At 41.3% G+C, this 21,190-nt stretch overlaps 1 protein-coding gene across 10 annotated transcripts in view; it reads right to left on the bottom strand.

The window, feature by feature from the left end:
• Positions 1–21,190, bottom strand: part of hsd17b3 (hydroxysteroid 17-beta dehydrogenase 3) — a 37,837-nt gene that overhangs the window by 15,784 nt on the left and 863 nt on the right. For 2 of the 10 annotated variants that reach the window (XM_036980079.2, XM_090237898.1), the window contains exon 1: positions 15,435–15,715. The exons of 2 other annotated variants lie outside the window; for them this stretch is intronic. In XM_036980079.2, the coding sequence (XP_036835974.1) occupies positions 15,435–15,585 (151 nt within the window). In that variant the 5' untranslated portion in view covers positions 15,586–15,715. Of the gene's footprint in view, positions 1–14,706; positions 14,855–15,434; positions 15,719–21,190 lie in introns of those variants that run through there. 6 more of the 10 variants (XR_016496654.1, XM_090237903.1, XM_036980076.2 and 3 more) reach the window with 6 other exon arrangements.

Here is a 21,190-nt window from a genome sequence, read left to right as displayed (position 1 = left end):
GTGTTGGTGGCAACTCGCCTCCACCTTGTCGGGGGTAACTGGCCTCTAGGGACTAGTTACCCCTATATGGTTATTATGTGTTTCTACCTGTCATTTAGACAATGACTATCCCAGTTAGTGGTAGTTTATGCTAATTTTCTAGTTAGTAACCTTACTGGCAATAAATGCTAGCCAGCTAGCTAGTTAGCATAAGCTGCTAGCAGAGCTAGCTAGCAACCTTACTACCCGATCGTCTGAGGTAAAATACATTCAAAAAAGATAATAATTAATTGCAGTTGTAAATGTTTCCACCAGTGACTGATAGCTTTACAGTTAATGTTACTTTATAGTCTTTTAGTTGCTTTACACAGCATTTTATGTCATATAACGTTCGTTAGATAGCTAGCTACGTATAACCTTACTACCAGATCATCTGAGGTAAAATACATTCAATAAGATATCGTAATTGTAAATGTTTCCACTAGTGACAGAAAGCTTTACAGTTAATGTTACTCTAAAGCCGTTTAGTTATTTTACACAGCATTTTATGTCATATAGCTAGATAGCTAGCTACGTTTTTAAGAGACAGCTTCAAAATCTCTCCCTCTGTAGGTCAATAATAATACTTTAAGTCATGTGGTTTGAAAGAAACTGGTTAGTCTTAAGGTACACAGTCCTGTGTGGGGTAGTTAGGGTTAAGGGCCATCTGTTAGATTAGGGGTTAGGTGTAAGGATTAGGGGCCATTTGTTAGATTAAGGGTCAGTTCCTTACAGTTACTAATATAATTCAATGTTTTTATTTTCAGAAGAAAACAGACTGAAGCAATGAGTCAACACAGCATGCACTGAAGGCAATGGAAAATGGGCATATCTTAAAGGGAGCTGCCAGGGTGCCCAACATTCCATCAAGAACACTACGGCAACGAGGAAAAGGAGGTGAAAAATCCAGGCTTCAGCCAAATGGGTGGGTGCCAGTCTTCTCTTCCACATATGAAAGTGACCTCAACCACATTCAACAATTGGAAAGAACCCTATTTGGCTTAACATCATGGGACGTGAGAAGACTCGCCTTCGTTCTGGCAGAGGGGATGGGAATCAAGCAAAGGTTCAAGAAAGGACAGGGGCACGGAGGGGTGGATTGGTTCAGTGGCTTAAGTGCAACCCTCAACTTTCAGTTAGAGTACCGGAAGCAACCAGTCTTACAAGGGCTGTGGGCTTTAATAAGCCTAAGGTTGACCAGTTTTTACGGCCAACAAAGATGTTTCAAACAGCTTCAGGCAATGTTCCCTCCAATTCTGTGTAACTTCCAGCAGGTGTTTACTGTGAACACCGAGGCTGTACCTGTTTTAAGTTACAGTTTCAGACAGTGTAGGATACTGTGGCTATTTGATCATAATATAGACGTTCCAGAGTGGCCTACCACCAAAAACAATGGAGAAAATGTATCCCATAACATTTTAACATGGAAATAGCTGTTCTATCATTCAGTCTACAGTAGCAGCCAATGTGTGGCGTTCAATGTAGGCCTACATAATAATACATTATTATTCCCATACCATTATTAGAGAATCAGACAAATTATGCTACTCTCTGCCTATTGGCTACTTACCTTATTCAAGCCTGTCTCAAAATACAACCAATACCTCTAGTACTACCGCCACCACCACTAGCACTACTGCCACCACCTCTACCGCCACCACTACTAGCACTACCGCCATCATCTCTACTGTTGTGCTGATTAAAGAAGAAATAAAACTGGCCTTCTTTAGACTAGTTGCATCAGCATTTGGGGGTTCAATTACAGGCTCGAAATGGCCAGAAACAAAGAACTTTCTTCTGAAACTCGTCAGTCTATTCTTGTTCTGAGAAATGAAGGCTATGACATGTTAGAAATTGCCAAGAAACTGAAGATCTCGTACAACGTTGTGTAATACTCCCTTCACAGAACAGCGCAAACTGGCTTTAACCAGAGTCGAAAGAGGAGGGGTTGGCCCTAGTGCACAACTGAGAAAGAGGACAAGTACATTAGTGTCTAGTTTAAGAAACAGGCGCCTCACAAGTCCTCAACTGGCAGCTTCATTAATTAGTACCCGCAAAACACCAGTCTCAACTTTTTCCACATTTTGTTAAGTTACAGCCTTATTCTGAAATGTATTAAAAAACTTATTTAAAAAAAAAAATCAGTCTACACACAATACCCGATTATAATTAGCCCTTGATCAAGGCAGTTAACCCACTGTTCCTATGCCGTCATTGAAAATAAGAATTTGTTCTTAATTGACTTGCCTAGTTAAATAAAGGTAAAATAAATTTTAAAATGACAAAGCGGAAACAGGTTTTTAGAAATGTTTGCAAATGTATTACAAATAAAAACAGAAATAACTTATTTACATAAGTATTCAGACCCTTTGCTAGGAGACTTGAAATTGAGTTCAGGTGCGTCCTGTTTCCAATGATCATCCTTGAGATGTTTCTACAACTTGATTGGAGTCCACCTGTGGTAAACTCAATTGATTGGATATGATTTGGAAAGGCACACACCTGTCTATATAAGGTCCCACATTTGAAAGTGCATGTCAGAGCAATGAGGATGAGGATTGTGTCGAGGCACAGATCTGGGGAAGGGTACCAAAACATTTCTGCAGCATTGAATATCATGAACACAGTGGCCTCCATCATTCTTAAATGGAAGAAGTTTAGAAGCAACAAAACTCTTCCTAGAGCTGGCTGCCTGGCCCAACTGAGCAATTGGGGGAGAAAGGCCTTGGTCAGGGAGGTGACCAAGAACCTGATAGTCACTCTGACAGAGCTCTAGAGTTCTTCTGTGGAGATGGGAGAACCTTCCAGAAGGACAACCGTCTCTGCACACTCCACCAATCAGGTGTTTATGGTAGAGACGGAAGCCACTCCTTAGTAAAAGGCACATGACATCCACTTGGAGTCAGACTGGGGCAAAAGTTCACCTTCCAAAAGGAGAGCGACCCTATGCACACAACCAAGACATAGCAGGAGTGGCTTCAGGACAAGACTCTGTGTCACGCACTGATCTGTTTTCACTTGTCCTTGTGATTGGCTCCACCCCATCCAGGTGTTGCTGATTTTCCCCAGTGTATTTATCCCTGTGTTTCCTGTCTCTCTGTGCCAGTTAGTCTTGTATGTTCCAAGTCAACCAGTGTTTTTCCCGTTCTCCAGCTTTTTGCATTTCTCCTTTTTCTAGTCCTCACGGTTTTGACCCTTTCCTGTTCTGGACTCTGTACCTGCCTGCCTTACCATTCTGCCTGCCCTGACCTCAAGCCTGTCTGCCACTCTGTACCTCCTGGACTCTGATCTGGTTTTGCCTGTCTATGACCATTCTCTTGCCTACTACTTTTGGATTAATAAACATTGTAAGACTCCAACCATCTGCCTCCTGTGTCAGCATCTGGGTCTCGCCTTGTGTCATGATACTCTGAATGTCCTTGAGTGACCCAGCCAGATCCCGGACTTGAACCCGATCAAATATCTCTGGAGACCTTACATTAGCTGTGCAGCGACACTCCCCATCCAACCTGACAAGAGCTTTAGAGGATCTGCAGAGAAGAAACGGGGGAAACTCCCCAAATACAGGCGTGCCAAGCTTGTAGCGTCATAACCAAGAAGACCCGAGGTTGTAATCGCTTCCAAAGGTGCTTCAACTAAGTACTGAGCAAAGGGTCTGAATACTTATGTAAATGTCATTTTCAGTTTAAATGTTTTAATAACATTTCTAAAAACCTGTTTTTGCTTTGTCATTATGTGGTAGTGTGCAGATTGATTATTTTTGTAATTCTGTATCCATTTTAGAATAAAGGCTGTAATGTAACAAAATGTGGAAACAGTCAAGGGGTCTGAATACTTTCCGAATGCACTGTAACCATACAAAACGTAACATATCATACTAATTTGAGCGTACCGGATTTACATTTACTATATATAATTTACTTTAAATTGATTCTGCCGCGAGAAAACAGAATCAATATAACATATGTTCTGGTACTGTCAATCGGTGGCTCGCTTTTGGAGTCAGGTCCAGGCATGGTTGTTATGTCATAATATCAGGGTTCAGATCAACCTGCAGCCTGTATCGTTACGGGATCTGAAAAACCACGATCCGTCAATGGGAAATATTATTATACTCTTGGGTAAAGTATTTCTTTTTAGAGCAATATTAGTAGAAATGCTACAAATAGGGAGGTTCAGGACCCTCATAAGACATTATAGTGAAATGGAGGGCTGTAATTGCAAATGGAAATAGCAAAATGACATTATAATGGGAAAGATGGGTGAATCTGTGAACATTAGAGGGTTGGAGTTAAGATCATAATGGTGGATTGGCCACTGTGGGTGAAAATCCAGCACTTGAAGAAAGAAGAAATTAGGAACATATGTATAATTATTTAACTACAGGTACCGTAGATGTGAGAGAAAATAGCTGTAAGTAGCAGTAGAAGTATTGTTGTCCACTAGTTTATCCAATCAGGGTAGGTATGGTAGGGGGGAAAAAAACGATTAAATTGATAGAATCCCCCCCCCCCCCCCCCTCCTCTCTAAAGTTGTCAGTGATGAAATTCAAACACTCAACATTTTCGTTGTAGACATTCAAGTTATACGCCTGACCCTTCTTTAGTTTTTTCCTTAAATAACCTTCTGTTTTAAGTAACCATACCAAGCTTAACATATCATACTAATTTGAGTGCACTGAATTTATTTTTACTGTTACGTCTAGTAAATGAGACCAGGCCGGTGCCTGGTAAATGCATGGCCTGGTGCCATTCCATTGGTCACTCCACCCACTCGGGGCACTGGGCCATGCCAAATGAACTGTCCCAGTTCATCATGATGTCAATTGGCTTGTTCTCACTGGCTGATGAATGATGGGTCCTATTTAAACCCTGTCATTTCCTTGTTTGAGAGACAGGACCGGGAACGGGTTGGTATGCTGACAGGTTTTTCAGGCATGATTGAGCCTGGGTTTTCTTTTGAACCCATTTTTTTAATTCAGTTTATGTTCCTTGTTGCTCAGTCCAGTTTCTTTTCTTTTGTAAGTAATTGTACAATTCGCCGGCTGTTTTAGCCTCACCCTGGTAAGAACAAACAATTCTGCATCGTTGCCTCCTCACTGTTAAAATCCAACTACCACAGGAGGTTGGTTGCACCTAAATTGGGTAGAATGGGCTTGTGGTAATGACTGAATGGTATGAAATGGTTTCAAGGTGTTTGATGCCATTCCATTTGCTCAGTTCCAGCCATTATTATGAGCCGTTCTCCCCTCAGCAGCACCCACTGCCAACCGCATGGTAAACTTCACACACACAGACACACACTGTAGCTGTAGCTGTGGATAGTGAACAAAGAAGTTCAGAATAACAACCTTCGAGATGGAACCGAATGGAACACGAAAGCCCTGGAATGTTCTTCTCTGAGGGGAAGGGAGGGGTGTTGAAGGGAGCATTGGTTAGTGACCCTATTATAACAAAGGCAGCAGCATCTGAAAGCTGTGGTGTTTGGCTGGAGCTGAGTGGTCTCAGGGCTATCCAAGCTAGCCGGTGTCTCTTTCTCTCTCAATAGCAAGATGTGGTTATCTAGCCTCTGACTGTACAGTGTTAGGAATGTCTATTCTTCTCTTAACACTAGTCTTCTCCTGCATCGCTTCAGGGCAGAGAGCTGAAGTAAGAACAGATGCAAAGCACACCAGAAACCTCCCACAGTCAAATTAGAAATCACACGGTATGGGACACTACACAACGAAATACACACACACACAGCCACACATTGAAGGCTACACACACTCCAACCTAACACTGAAAAAGGCTTGATTGTGAAAGGAAAGAGAAACACACTCATGTCCCTTTGATTTCCAATGAGCTGGAAAGACTCCTCCAAGTTAAGGGGAAAGAAAGGAATAATTCACCCGGAACATACTGTTCTAAAGGCTTTTTTTCCCATGTACTTGATTGGAATGGAATGAAAGTGGAGCTTGGGAAAAAGGAGGCCGTCAGGCTGGGTATTGTTGGTCCTTCACGGTGAAAGAGAACACCACAGCATTAGCTAGCACTGTGGGAGGCGGAACAGCTCAGCTCAGAGGAGAAGACGGCCCAGTAACACCAGGAGACTGCTGCCTCAGGAACACAGGAAGTTGATGTGTGTTTGTTTAACCTTCAGTCTGTGTTTGTGTGTATGTTTGTGTAGCCTTCAGTGTGTGTTTGTGTCCGTGTCTGTGTTTTGTTTGCGTTGCCCAGAAGATGATCTGATAGGAAAGTGACTCCGAGATTTTCAGCAAAGACTTGTATAACTAAACCAAGATAGACCACAGCCTGTTGTATCCAATGGGAACAAATGAGTCATAGTGGGCAGAACAAGGAAGAAGGTGGGCAGATCCAAGCACGAGCTAGCGAGATCCTATTGGCACATTCTAGCATATGTCTGCAAATTTCCGTTTGGGAACGCCTACTCTGAAGTGCGCCATGTGCAATAACTCAATTCGCCTGTGCATTTCGCCTGTGCATTTCGCCTGTGCATTTCGCCTGTGCAACACTGTTTTTAAAAACTTTCACAAAGGGCAAAGTCTACAAAACTTAGTCCACTCTGTTCATAACATTTTAGTTATGGGAACAGAAAACTTTATTGAGATTAAATGTTTAATTGATGAGAATATGTGCAAAATGTCTGCCAAAATCCATCTCGTTCCATCTTCTCCCAATGCCGGCCAGTGGGCTTCCTATCAATACCATATTTGTTAGTGAGTGGAAACGCTAAGCGGATGCTTCACATTTATCTGTGCTTTCAGCCTCCCATAGAGGGCTGGCCATCATTGATGACCTCGGTTTAAATGTCATGCTGGTGTGTCAACATGCCTGGTATGGCAACTGTTCTCTCTGCTACAGTACGACAAGTGGTACCGGAGCGCCAAGTCTAGGTCCAAGAGGCTTCTAAACAGCTTCTACCCCCAAGCCATAAGACTCCTGAACATCTAGTCAAATGGCTACCCAGACTATTTGCATTGCCCCCCCCCCCCTTTTAATAACTCTACCTACATGTACATACCACCTCAACTCACCGGTGCCCCTGCACATTGACTCTGTATCGGTGCCCCCCCTGTATATAGTCTCGCTATTGTTATTTTACTGCTGCTCTTTAATTACTCTCTTATCCGTTTTTTTTTTAAAACTGCATTGTTGGTTAGGAGCTCATAAGTAAGCATTTCACTGTAAGGTCTACCTACACTTGTTGTATTCGGCACGTGACTTATAAAATGTGATTTTATTTGATACAGCAGACTTCACACGTAGGCTACACGGGCAGGGGTATTAAAACCTTATGAGGTCCAGAGTACTGCTGGTTTTCTGTTCTACCTATAATTAATTGCACACACCTGGTGTTCCAGGTCTAAATTAGGGAGTGAACGTTATTTATATTAAGGGTTACATTGAAAAAAATCAGACCTCTCTGAAATTATAATGGGTGGCCCTCCCTTCAGCAAAATATATTTGATATAAACGCTCCCTGAATGCTTGGAGAGAAAAAATAATTGACCCTCCCCTATACCCAAAATAATAATTAAAACATAATGGATAGCAGAGAACATGCCTACCATTTACCCTCACTTCTTGGACAGACCAGAGCCTTAGATATGCAGTTTTAGAAACTGTTCTTCGTCCTGTAAGCCTTACATGGCAACGCAGGAATTTTTAGAGCACAGGGCTACGAGTCATTAGGTTGCTGGGTTCACAGACCACCATGGACAAGAGTAGGGGTGAAAATATCTCCTTTATAGTTAAAGCATTGCATGAATCTATCATCGTGTTTGCAGGTCCGAGATAAAATAGCTTTTTATAAACATTTCATGCAATTCTCCATAATTTCACATATTAGCAGAATTGTTTTTAATACCACACAAATTACAGAAATAACAGGCTAAGAATGGACAGAGAGATTGGCCTGTGTGTTCATCTTATCATATTTCTCTAATGCCAAATCAGTGTGTCTTGTTTGCAATGAAACTGTCCCTGTTGGCAAATACTTCAATCTGAGACATATTTAGGAATCGGAGCATGGTACTTTAAAAATGTAGGGCCACCTTTCCACCCCAGACAGAGTAGACCTACTTACTCAGGGAAATGTAAGCTTTAACTGCTGGCTACTCTTCTCTGTTGCTTAACCTAACGAGAAAATGTTTCCCCAAAAACTGTCTGGGTTTAAACATCTTCCATTGTACAGAAAATGAATAGCTTAAATCGATTGATAGCTTGGAAGTAAAATAATTCTGTCACCTGAGTATGCTTTTAGTCTCCCGGCTATAGAAGGTTGTAGCTCAGCCTCTGAATGTCAAAGAACAAAACAATGATATCCCCATATGCATCGGTCACGTCTTTCCCAGGTATTTTACAGCTTGGTTCTAGCATAAAGCATTGCGGACCAGAGCAATGTCATAGATCACTTTATATAATCAGATCTGTTTTATTTTCTTCAAAATCTTAAGCTAACAAGGGGTAGGCCTGTGCTTTGTGTCCTTTTCTTTAATAAAATGGTAGGCCTATGGCATACCCTCTCATGCCCCCTCAAGATTTGTCATGGGTCCCCAAAAACTCAAAAAGTCTAGGACCAAAGGGCTCCCAAGCCATAAGACTGCTGAACAAGGAATCAAATTGCCACCTGGACTATTTACATTGACCCCCACCCCCTTGTTTAAACACCGCTGCTACTCACTGTTTATTATGTGTACATAGTCACTTTACAAATGACCTCGACTAACATATACCCCTGCACATTGACTCTGTACCGGTACCCCCTATATTTAGCCTAGTTATCGTTGTGTCATTTTGTTGTTACTTTTTTTTTTTTTTTTCACTTTAGTTTATTTAGTAAACATTTTCTTAAATCTATTTCTTGAACTGCATTGTTGGTTAAGGTCTTGTAAGTAAGCATTTCAAGGCATTTCACCTGTTGTATTCGGCGCATGTGACAAATAACATTTGATTTGAATTTGAGTCTTGGTTTTAACTTAACAGCCCTAATTTCCTCTGTCAAACACATAGGCCTACCTCCTGTTTTTTTAAATAGGAAGAAATAGGCTCCAACATAAAGGCCTGTTGTTGTTAGTAAAGTCTAATTAAAATGAAGATGGTTTAAATTAATTATGCATACTTGAATTTGCCTACTTTCAGCACCATGAGCTGTCCATTTCCGATTGATTGTGCCGCGGCTGCTGATTCAAGTTTCAGCAACACAATGTAAGTTACTTGAATCTGGTTTATTATGAGGTCAATAACTCTGATAAATACATCATGGGCAAGAAACATTGTTTTTAATAAAAATAAATTATAGTAGTAGCAAGCTATCACAGTTGACCTCCGGTCCTCCTCCTCATCTTCGCGGACTAGCCTATATAGGCTATAGGCTAGTCCGCACGCAAGACAATTTGGACTACAGTAGGCCTAATCCCAAATTATTTCCAGAAGAAACCGTTGCCTTTCCTCCAGAACGGCCAACGTAGGCCTACACAGCACAGACATTAGTTAGCCAGCACACAAAAAAGTTTGGGTTCAGCAAGAGCAGAGCAGGCCGGGGCTCAGGGTTGGAATATCCAGCCTAGTTTTATTTACACTATCCCAGCAGCTATATTAGAAATATAACTGCTCTGTGCTTCTCCATGCATGCCCTACATAGCCTATAGGGTATGGGTCATTTGATTGAGACCACCCTAAATAGCCTATAGGCACAATTGATATTGCCCACCCAGTGGAGAATCAGAGATGAGGGGCGGCATCGGGCACACTTGATACAGTGCCTTGCGAAAGTATTCAGCCCCCTTGAACTTTGCGACCTTTTGCCACATTTCAGGCTTCAAACATAAAGATATAAAACTGTATTTTTTTGTGAAGAATCAACAACAAGTGGGACACAATCGGGAAGTGGAACGACATTTATTGGATATTTCAAACTTTTTTAACAAATCAAAAACTGAAAAATTGGGCGTGCAAAATTATTCAGCCCCTTTACTTTCAGTGCAGCAAACTCTCTCCAGAAGTTCAGTGAGGATCTCTGAATGATCCAATGTTGACCTAAATGACTAATGATGAGAAATACAGTCCACCTGTGTGTAATCAAGTCTCCGTATAAATGCACCTGCACTGTGATAGTCTCAGAGGTCCGTTAAAAGCGCAGAGAGCATCATGAAGAACAAGGAACACACCAGGCAGGTCCGAGATACTGTTGTGAATAAGTTTAAAGCCGGATTTGGATACAAAAAGATTTCCCAAGCTTTAAACATCCCAAGGAGCACTGTGCAAGCGATAATATTGAAATGGAAGGAGTATCAGACCACTGCAAATCTACCAAGACCTGGCCGTCCCTCTAAACTTTCAGCTCATACAAGGAGAAGACTGATCAGAGATGCAGCCAAGAGGCCCATGATCACTCTGGATGAACTGCAGAGATCTACAGCTGAGGTGGGAGACTCTGTCCATAGGACAACAATCAGTCGTATATTGCACAAATCTGGCCTTTATGGAAGAGTGGCAAGAAGAAAGCCATTTCTTAAAGATATCCATAAAAAGTGTAATTTAAAGTTTGCCACTAGCCACCTGGGAGACACACCAAACATGTGGAAGAAGGTGCTCTGGTCAGATGAAACCAAAATTGAACTTTTTGGCAACAATGCAAAACGTTATGTTTGGCGTAAAAGCAACACAGCATCCCCACTGTCAAACATGGTGGTGGCAGCATCATGGTTTGGGCCTGCTTTTCTTCAGCAGGGACAGGGAAGATGGTTCAAATTGATGGGAAGATGGATGGAGCCAAATACAGGACCATTCTGGAAGAAAACCTGATGGAGTCTGCAAAAGACCTGAGACTGGGTCAGAGATTTGACTTCCAACAAGACAATGATCCAAAACATAAAGCAAAATCTACAATGGAATGGTTCAAAAATAAACATATCCAGGTGTTAGAATGGCCAAGTCAAAGTCCAGACCTGAATCCAATCGAGAATCTGTGGAAAGAACTGAAAACTGCTGTTCACAAATGCTCTCCATCCAACCTCACTGAGCTCGAGCTGTTTTGCAAGGAGGAATGGGAAAAAATGTCAGTCTCTCGATGTGCAAAACTGATAGAGACATACCCCAAGCGACTTACAGCTGGAATCGCAGCAAAAGGTGGCGCTACAAAGTATTAACTTAAGGGGGCTGAATAATTTTGCACGCCCAATTTTTCAGTTTTTGATTTGTTAAGAAAGTTTGAAATATCCAATAAATGTCGTTCCACTTCATGATTGTGTCCCACTTGTTGATTCTTCACAAAAAAATACAGTTTTATATCTTTATGTTTGAAGCCTGAAATGTGGCAAAAGGTCGCAAAGTTCAAGGGGGCCGAATACTTTCGCAAGGCACTGTATGTAGCCTACTAACCCGCCCCCAATTTCCTCTAGGTAAACATTCTGTAAATTTCGATCCATCCCTTGTAGGGGAAGAATGACAAAAAGCAGTCGAACTGGTTTCGAGGTCCAGATTTGAATTGGAGGGATATAGGGTATACAGTATATAATTACATGTGATAGGAAAGGACAATACTAATACACCATGGTTATTCAACCGGGGGTCCTGCAGGGGGTCTGCGAAAATATACACTGAGTGTACAAAACATTAGGAACATGCTCTTTCCAAGACATAGACTGACCAGGTGAATCCAAGTGAAAGCTATGATCCCTTATTGATATCACCTGTTAAATCCACTTCAGTCAGTGTAGATGAAGGAGAGAAGACAGGTTAAAACTTCTTTGGGATAGGGGGCAGCATTTTCACTTTTGGATGAATAGTGTGCCCAGAGTTAACTGCCTCCTACTCAGTCCCAGATGCTAATATATGCATAGTATTATTAGTATTGGATAGAAAACACTCTGAAGCTTCAAGAAATGTTTGAATGATGCCTGTGAGTATAACAGAACTCATACGGCAGGCAAAAACCTGAGAAAAAATCCTAACAGGAAGTGGGAAATCTGAGGTTTGTAGTTTTTGAACTCAGCCCCTATCGAATTCACAGTGGGATATGGGTTATTTTGCACTTCCTAAGGCTTCCACTAGATGTCAACCGTCTTTAGAACGTTGTTTTAGGCTTCTACTGTGAAGTGGGAGCGAATGAGAGCTGTTTGACTAAGGGATCTGGCAGCAGCCTCATTCTCAGTCACGCGCGTTCACATGAGAGGTATCTCTCGTTCCATTGCTTTTCTACAGACAATGGAATTCTCCGGTTGGAACATTATTGAACATTTATAATAAAAACATCCTAAAGATTGATTCTATACTTAGTTTGACAGTTTCTTCGAACTGTAATATAACTTTTTGAACTTTTCGTCCGACTGGACCTGAACGCGTGTTTGGATTTGTTTACCTAACGCCCTAACAAAAGAAGCTATTTGGACATAAATTATGGACATTATCAAACAAATCAAACTTTTATTGTGGAACTGTGATTCCTGGGAGTGCATTCTGATGAAGATCATCAAAGGTAAGTGAATATTTATAATGCTATTTATGACTAATGTTGACTGCGCAACATGGCGGATATTTCTTTTGGCTGTTTTGGGCTCTGAGCGCCGTACTCAGATTATGCTTTTTCCGTAAAGTTGTTTTGAAATCTGACACAGCAGTTGCATTAAGGAGAAGTTTATCTATATTTCCATGTATAACAAATGTATTTTCATCAACATTTATAATGAGTATTTCTGTAAATTCATGTGGCCCTCTGCAAAAATAATGCATGTTTTGGAACTACTGAACATAACACGCAAATGTAAAATAAGATTTTTGGATATAAATATAAACTTTACCGAACAAAACATACATGTATTGTGTAACATGAAGTCCTATGAGTGTCATCTGATGAAGATCAAAGGTTAGTGAATCATTTTCTCTCTATTTGTGCTTTTTGTGACTCCTCTCTTTGGCTGGAAAAATGGCTGGGTTTTTCTGTGAGTTGGTGGTGACCTAACATAATCGTTTGTGGAGCTTTCGCTGTAAAGCATTTTTGAAATCAGACACTGTGGCTGGATTAACGAGATTTTTATCGTTAAAATTGTGCCTAATACTTGTATGTTTGAGAAATTTGATTCATGAGATTTCTGTTGATTTGTATTTCCGCTAGCGGAATCCCAGTCCTAGACAGGTTAAATAAGGATTTTTAAGCCGAGAGACAATTAAGACATTGATTGTGTATGTACCATTCAGAGGGTGAATGGGCAAGACAAAAGATGTCACTGCCTTTGACTGGGATATGGCAGTAGGTGCCAGGCGCACTGGTTTGAGTGTGTCAAGAACGGCAACGCTGCTGGGTTTTCCACGTTCAACAGTTTCTTGTGCCAACTTGACTCAACTATGGGAAGCATTGGAGTCAACATGGGCCAGCATCCCTGTGGAATGCTTTCAACACTTTGTAGTCCTTGCCCCAAATTAATTGAGGCTGTTTTGAGGGCAAAAGGAGGTGCAACTCAATAGTAGGAAGGTGATCCTAATGTTTTAGGACAATATCAACTGTTCAGAGACTGGGTGAATCAGGCCTTCATGGTCGAATTGCTGCAAAGAAACCACTACTAAAAATAAGACTTGCTTGGTCCAAGAGACACGAGCTATGGACATTAGACTGGTGGAAATCTGTCATTTGTAAAAATATATTTGGATTTGTCTTACACTTTTTTTGGCTACTACATGATTCCATGTGTTATTTCATAGTTTGTCTTCACTATTATTCTACAATGTATAAAAGCCCTTGAATGAGTAGGTGCCCAGACTTTTGACTGGTACTGTATACATTTAAAAAAAGTATAATATAATGGCGAGATGCTTATTTGTCTCCGCCCTAACAATGAGAGTCGTTGTCCCAAAGGCGAAAAGGCAGACTACAAGATTAGGTCCAAAATAAACCCATAAAAACACATTGGGTTTATTTTGGACAGATTTTGGCGAGAGTGAAACCTCTCCCTTTGCCTCTTCCTCTCTGCCAACAGTAGAAAAGAGGGGAATATCTTATTTCTAATGATAACTTTGTTTCACCTCCTAATATTGAGCAAATTACACTCACTGGAGTATCTGACATAGGCTTTGAAAAAGTACCCGTGAGTACCAGTCATGGCAAATTACGCTGTCTGCTGGCACTCTTTCTTGACTTGGAATTACATTTTTGCCAACATATTGCTAACCTTTGTTAAACCAGCTAAACAGCTGCAATTAGCGAACATGTTTGGAGTAGGCCTGGCACAATTATTGTATAATAATCATCTTAATACATTAATTTTAGGAGAAGGGGGAGTCAACATTAAATTCAAGTAGATAAAGTTTAACCAATAGCAGTTTTTAATTTGTATATAACATTGGTAAAGTTGAAGGGGAAGCATCATTTCCAAAAGCTCTATAAACAGTCAAACCCGTTATTTTTTTTGAGACACTGGTGTCACCAAAGCTGTGTTGTATTCATTAGGTATCGCTTTCAAAGATGGACATTTTTTAAAATGTTTTAAATGGCGCTTGTAATGCATTTTCATGACAATTAAGAATGACCTAAAATTCCATAATCGTCACAGCCCTAGTTTAGAGTTAGCCTATTAGCTAGAAAGGTATGTAAGAGTTTACACTTCTTTCAATGTTAATGTGGGCAGGTCAAAATAATGAAAAACTATTGACAAATTTCATTTCAAAATATTGATTACTTATCATCATTCACCGGATAATATGATGGAAGTCCCTGGGTCGCCGGTTTGCCTGGGTAGGAAATGGTTGAAGACCCCTGCCATACACCGTTTACACTTAGTTTAAAGTATCTTAACAGTGTGTAGACATCATGCTTGCTTTTCCTGGGCTCTATGTCAGTCAGTTCGATAATCTCCCCAGGTGACCCTGTCAGATGACACACTTTATCCCCGCCAGATAATATGTGTCAACATAACATCAACGTGATAATAAAATGGCATTGATAGCTGTGGTGTAAAAAAACAACCTTCATTTACCCACCTATATTCTATAAAGTCTCCTTACTGATCCACCTAGCTGTGAGTGACCTTAGAGTGTTTCCCAGACATTTAAAGATCTGGAAAATGTTTTAATAATGGGCTTTTATCCCGTTCCAGATATAACTCTTTGTTCTTCAGTATAATTTGCACAGTGGGGTCACGAGTTGCCACATTTCATTACATCCAGTACAATACCTTAGAAGCAAGTTGAGACCACAAGGTGGAACAGGGACTGAAGTAGGACTTTGTCATGTAGTGCTCATACAAAGACTGAATTTACATCGTTCGTTTTTAAAACCTCATGAAACGTGTTTACAGATTCTTCTTCCTAATAAGTTACTTATAATCAGTAATGTAACTTCAGCGCATGTCAGTTATTTATTCTGGGTAAACACACACACACACACACACACACACACACACAGACAGAGAGAGAGCTCACCTGCCCACTCTCCCATTGATGTAAAGAAGGAATCTGGCTGCGGGAAGCAAACTCTGGGATAAAGCATCTTAGCGAAGTGGACCATTTTCACTCCATAAAAGACTACGACTGCAGCACCAAGGCAGACAAAGAACAGCTCCATTAAATCCATGGCAGACCCACTGGCTCTTTAAGATTGTCTGGCTGCAACAACAAACTCGGCCTGTGTGTGAGAATGTGTACGTCTGCTCTGACCACAACACAATTCCTCAGCCCAGACATACACACTGGGGAGTGTCAGGGGGAACAGACAATCCATAGCCACTCCCCCCACACACACCTCTCCTGTAGGCTACACAAAGCAAACACACACACATATCAAATCAAGCTACACCTCCCCTTTCAGTTTAGTACCAAGCATGCAATTTGTCAGATGTTGTCTCTGCCTCTCTGTATCAAATTCCGATGACTGAGTTAGAGTAGAAAGGCTCTTGTGCATTTCCTACCAGCTGCCTTCTTGCTGAATCAAAACAACTTTCTGGAAAAAGCCCTAGTGCTACCCATATGGTATGGACTGTATGTAAGCTATTTTGACATGAGTTACATAGAAAAAAAACAGCCAAGATTGCCAGGAATCACAACTGGGAATAGGACGAGTCTACATTTTAATTTTGTATTTTTTATTTTTTTAAATCGGCACCCAAAAATACCAAATTCCGATTGTTATGAAAACTTGAAATTGGCCCCAATTAATTGGCCATTCCGATTAATCGGTCGACCTCTATCTTGGATACTCAGTTTCACCAGCACATTGAAGAAGACACAGCTGTGCACAGGCACGGACTTTAACTGCTTTATTTGTACTGTTTGAAAATGCATGTTGGCCTTCTTAAGAATGCATCAAGGAGACTATAGTAAATGGAAAAAAACAGAGACAAACCCACGCATTTTCCCAATGCAAGTGCTTGTATGCAGCAGGCACAAACAAGAAAATAAGTGTAATTTACAGGTGACCTAACATCTGGGAATAATCTATTCGGACTCTCACACACTCTCCCCAACATTCCCACATAGATCACATCATATGACAGTTGATTCACTGATCTTTTGACATCTTTCCTTGTGGACCCATTTTATCCATGGATAACAGGGAATATTGTGCCATTTTGTCACCCTGAACCACAGTTCATCAAAAGGCAGAGTGTGGTAGGTCAATGGCAGAACTTGAGTTGGGAAGTGCTTGATCAAGATGGCTGAGGTTTGTGTGCTTGAGTCTTATCAATTTAAGGGACCATTTTGACAATAGCCCATCTGTAATGTATTTTTGTAGGCAAAAAAAACAAAACAATTACACTACTCTATACTGAAGATGGTAAGTACATGCAGTACTAATTACTGTAATTAAAATGGGAAATAGTTAATTATCTCAATCTTGTGGTTAAATACTATTGTCTTCAATCATAAGGTAGCTGCTGGTGGCAACAAAATATGCTATTTCATCAAAACGCAACTTCCCTTACGAAAAAGCACTATAGGATTCCTATAGGAAACTATACACTGAGTGTACAAAACATTAAGAACACCTGCACTTTCCATGACATAGAATGACCGGAAGAATCCAGGTGAAAGCTACAGTATGATTCCTTACTGATGTCACTTGTTAAATCCACTTCAATCAGTGTAGATGAAGGGGAGGAAACAGGTTAAAGAAGGATTTCTAAGCCTTGAGACATGGATTGGATATAAGTGCCGGTTTGTGCAACACTGCTGGGTATTTCCACACTCAACAGTTTCCCGTGTGTATAAAAATAAATGGTCCACCACCCAAAGGACATCCAGTCATCTTGACACAACTGTGGGAAGCAATACAGTCAACATGGGCTAACTTCCATGTGGAACTCTTGACACCTTGTAGACTCCATGGCACAACGAAATCAGGCTGTTCTGGTGGCGGGGGGGGGGGGGGTTATGTTTTGAACACTCAGTGTAAGTCTTCTATAGCAAGCTTATAGTATTCTATGATCTTGTATCTGTATCTATGACAAGCAGGTGTTGCTGTGGGACGAGAAGGGCACGTGCCAGCCTCTCAGTGAGAATGCCCTGGGTGGAGGAGTGTGGTGACTGAAGTGGCATCCTACCCATGAGCACTTGCGACTGCCACATCCTTCACTACCAGGCAAGCAAGCCCTGGGGAGTCTGAACGGGGCTAGCCTGCACAGGCTTTCACCAAACATTCGAGCGAAGCGTGAGAGCTGAGGCTAGACAGTGTCATGATGCTCACATGAACACTTAACCCTTTACAACTACCATGTCTGATTGTTTTTAAAGGGGCAATCCAACAGAAAAGGTTTATAGAACTAATTGTAGTTTAAGAGCTGGTAACGTTTTGTCATTGTGTCAAACATGGATTTTTTACTTGTTCCTCTAGAGGGCAGCAGAAGAGCATGTTCCGTCCTAGCCTACTACACAACTACCTGGCCTACGGGGGCAGACTGGTCTCACTTGTCCCTGGAACAGCCTCCTTCCCTGCTCCCATCTGTAGACCACAGAGCAAAGACAGAGAGCCATGAGGATTAGGTCTGAATCTCCAGCTACCAGCTTCAACACCTCCTTGGAGGATGACGCAGGACATTACATACCTGGGCCCATATCCCCGCCACCTGCTAGCTCTGTGGGAGGCCCACCTCCTTATTCCAACCCTTCAGAAGACAGCACTGCAGTGTCCTGCCTAATAGCAAGCTGCTCATTGTATGACCACATGCTTCATGTATGGCGCTGGTACTGGAGGTAGCCTGCACCAAAGGAGGTAGCCTGCACCGTGAAGGCCCAGGGGATGAGAGAGGGAGAGGAGCTACGGACGAGGGCAACAATTGCCAGGCAGGAGCACGACCACCAGGTTTATTTTGAGACTTGTTTTGTGTCATTGGTCAAGCCCACAATATCAAAGGGGTATAATAACGCAGGATCAATGAGTTAGCCAGCTAACTTTAACAAACAACCAGAAAAAACTATCGATTTTCTGGTTCATTAAGTTAAACTTAGTGCCTTCAGAAAGTATTCACACTCCTTGACTTTTTCAACATTTTGTTGTGTTACAGCCTGAATTTAAAATGGATTAAATGTAGATGTTTTTGTCACTGGCCTACACAAAAACACGATATGGAATTATGTTTTTACAAAGTAAACAGTATTCAACCCCTTTGTTATGGCAAGCCCAAATAATGCTTGTAATTGTTAATGATAACAAAAGAAACGGAATGAAGTTTAAGCACAGGCAAAATCCTAGACGAATACACTGGGAGATTAATTCACCTTTCAGCAGGACAATAACATAAAAACAAGGCCAAATCTACACTGGAGCAGTTTACCAAGAAATTAAAATGGTTGTCTAGCAATGATCAACAACCAATTTGAAAGCACTTGAAGAAATTTGAAAGGGAAAAAAAATGGGCAAATGTTGCACTATCCAGGTGTGGAAAGCTCTTAGAGACTTACCCAGAAAGTAGTGGCTCAAGTGTGAATATTTATGTAAATTAGAGTTCTGTATTTATTTTTCTAGAAATTTGCTAACATTTCTAAAAACATATTTTCACTTTCTCATTATGGGTTATTGTGTGTAGATGGGTGATACAAAAATGCATTTAATGAATCTATAATTCATGCTGTAAGGCAACAAAATGTGGACTAAGTCAAGGGGTCTGAATACTTTGACGGCACTGTATGTGCTTTTGGATGGGTCACTTAGACCATGGCCATATCAAGTTAGTTTTCAAAAAATAAAAAGTGATTTCCGAATATTTATTCAAGTTAGCTGGCTAACTCATTGATCCCACTTTGTAGTACACCCCTCTGGATGCAGAGGCAGAAGAATGCATATTATATTTCACACGAACCTACCTGCCTCACTTATTTCAATGTTCAAAACAAAAAACACAAAACAACCAGCACCAATTCTTTTTTTTGTTGCTTTTTTGAAAATGTCAACTCTTCAAGATGGAACACTTTTGGTAAAAAGCAAAAAGAGTGATGAAAATACATATTCACATGTAGATGTTTACTGAAAGTGCTATATCTTGGAGACATTACTTCCGACATGGCCCCATTGTTGGCAACCATATCAACAGTGGACAAATGAACAAAATACTAAAATATGTTTGAGTGAACTATCCCTTTAACTTAGGCTTCCCTGATGAGTGCATCATGGATTTGTTACAACTGTTGTGCTGAGAAATGATGTTCCAGGAAAAGCATTGGTATTCATAAAGTATTCCGACCCCCTTACCTTTTTCCACATTTTGTTACATTACAGTCTTATTCTAAAATGTATTAAATACATTTTTCTCCTCATCAATCTACATACAATACCCCATAACGACAATGTTTGCAAATGTATTACAAATAAAAAAAACAGAAATACCTTATTTACATAAGTATTCAGACCCTTTGCTAGGAGACTCAAAATTGAGTTCAGGTGAATCCTGTTCCCATTGATCCTCATTGAGATGTTTCTACAACTTGGGAGTCCACCTGTGGTGAATTCAATTGATTGGACATGATTTGGAAAGGCACAAACACCTGTCTATATAAAAGGTCCCACAGTTGCCAATGCATGTCAGAGCAAAAATCAAGCCAAGAGGTTGAAGGAATTGTCGGTAGAGCTTCGAGACAGGATTGTGTCTAGGCACAGATCTAGGGAAGGGTACCAAAACATTTTTTGCAGCATTGAAGGTCCCCAAGAACACAGTGGCCTCCATCATTCTTAAAATTGAAGAAGTTTGGAACCGGCCGCCCGGCCAAACTGAGCAATCGGGGGAGAAGGGCCTTGGTCAGGGAGGTGACGAGGAGCCCGATGGTCACTCTGACAGAGCTCCAGAGTTCCTCTGTGGAGTGGTAGAGTGGCCAGACGGAAGCCACTCTTCAGTAAAAGGCACATGACAGCCCGCTTGGAGTTTGCCAAAAGGCACCTAAAGGACTCTCAGACCATGAGAAACAAGATTCTCTGGTCTGATGAAAATAAGATTGAATTCTTTGGGCTGAATGCCAAGCATCACGCCTGGAGGAAACCTGGCACCACCCCTACTGTGAAGCATGGTGGTGGCAGCATCATGCTGTGGGGATGTTTTTCAGCGGCAGGGACTGGGAGACTAGTCAGGATCGAGGCAAAGATGAATGGAGCTAAGTACAGAGAGATCCTTGACAAGTCTCTGAATGTCCCTGAGCCTGGACTTGAACCTGATCGAACATCTCTGGAGAGACCTGAAAATAGCTGAACAGCGACGCGCCCTATACAACCTGACAGCACTTGAGAGGATCTGCATAGAAGAATGGGAGAAACCCCCCAAATACAGGCATGCCAAGCTTGTAGCGTCATACCCAAGAAGACCCAAAGCTGTAATCACTGCCAAAGGTGCTTCAACAAAGTACTAAGTAAAGCAGGCCTGAGCTAATAATATCTTGCAGTTGAGGGAAATTCACATATTTTCCTTTCAATTGCAAAAACTCAGCAATCTCTGACTTCAGGTCCCCCACTCTTTTAAGCACCTTCCCCAAACTCAGCCACCTCACGTTTGTGTGGTAGGGGAGATCTGCATGAACCGACTCAGTCTCTTCCAACAGTGAGACAAACTGCCTGTGATTTAAAGCTTTTGCTAATGAAGTTTACAACTTTAGTGACTGTATCCACAACATGGCTCATTTTCAGAACACATTAACGGATCACCTCCTGATGAATAATGCAACGCAGGAAAAAAATATTCTGATCTGGGTTCAGCTCAGCT

Source organism: Oncorhynchus mykiss, chromosome 6, assembly GCF_057628025.1.
Source record: "Oncorhynchus mykiss isolate SJ-2025 chromosome 6, ASM5762802v1, whole genome shotgun sequence".
NCBI lineage: Eukaryota > Metazoa > Chordata > Actinopteri > Salmoniformes > Salmonidae > Oncorhynchus > Oncorhynchus mykiss.
Note: the sequence above shows the minus strand (reverse complement) of the source record. Positions and strands in the feature narration are given on the sequence as shown.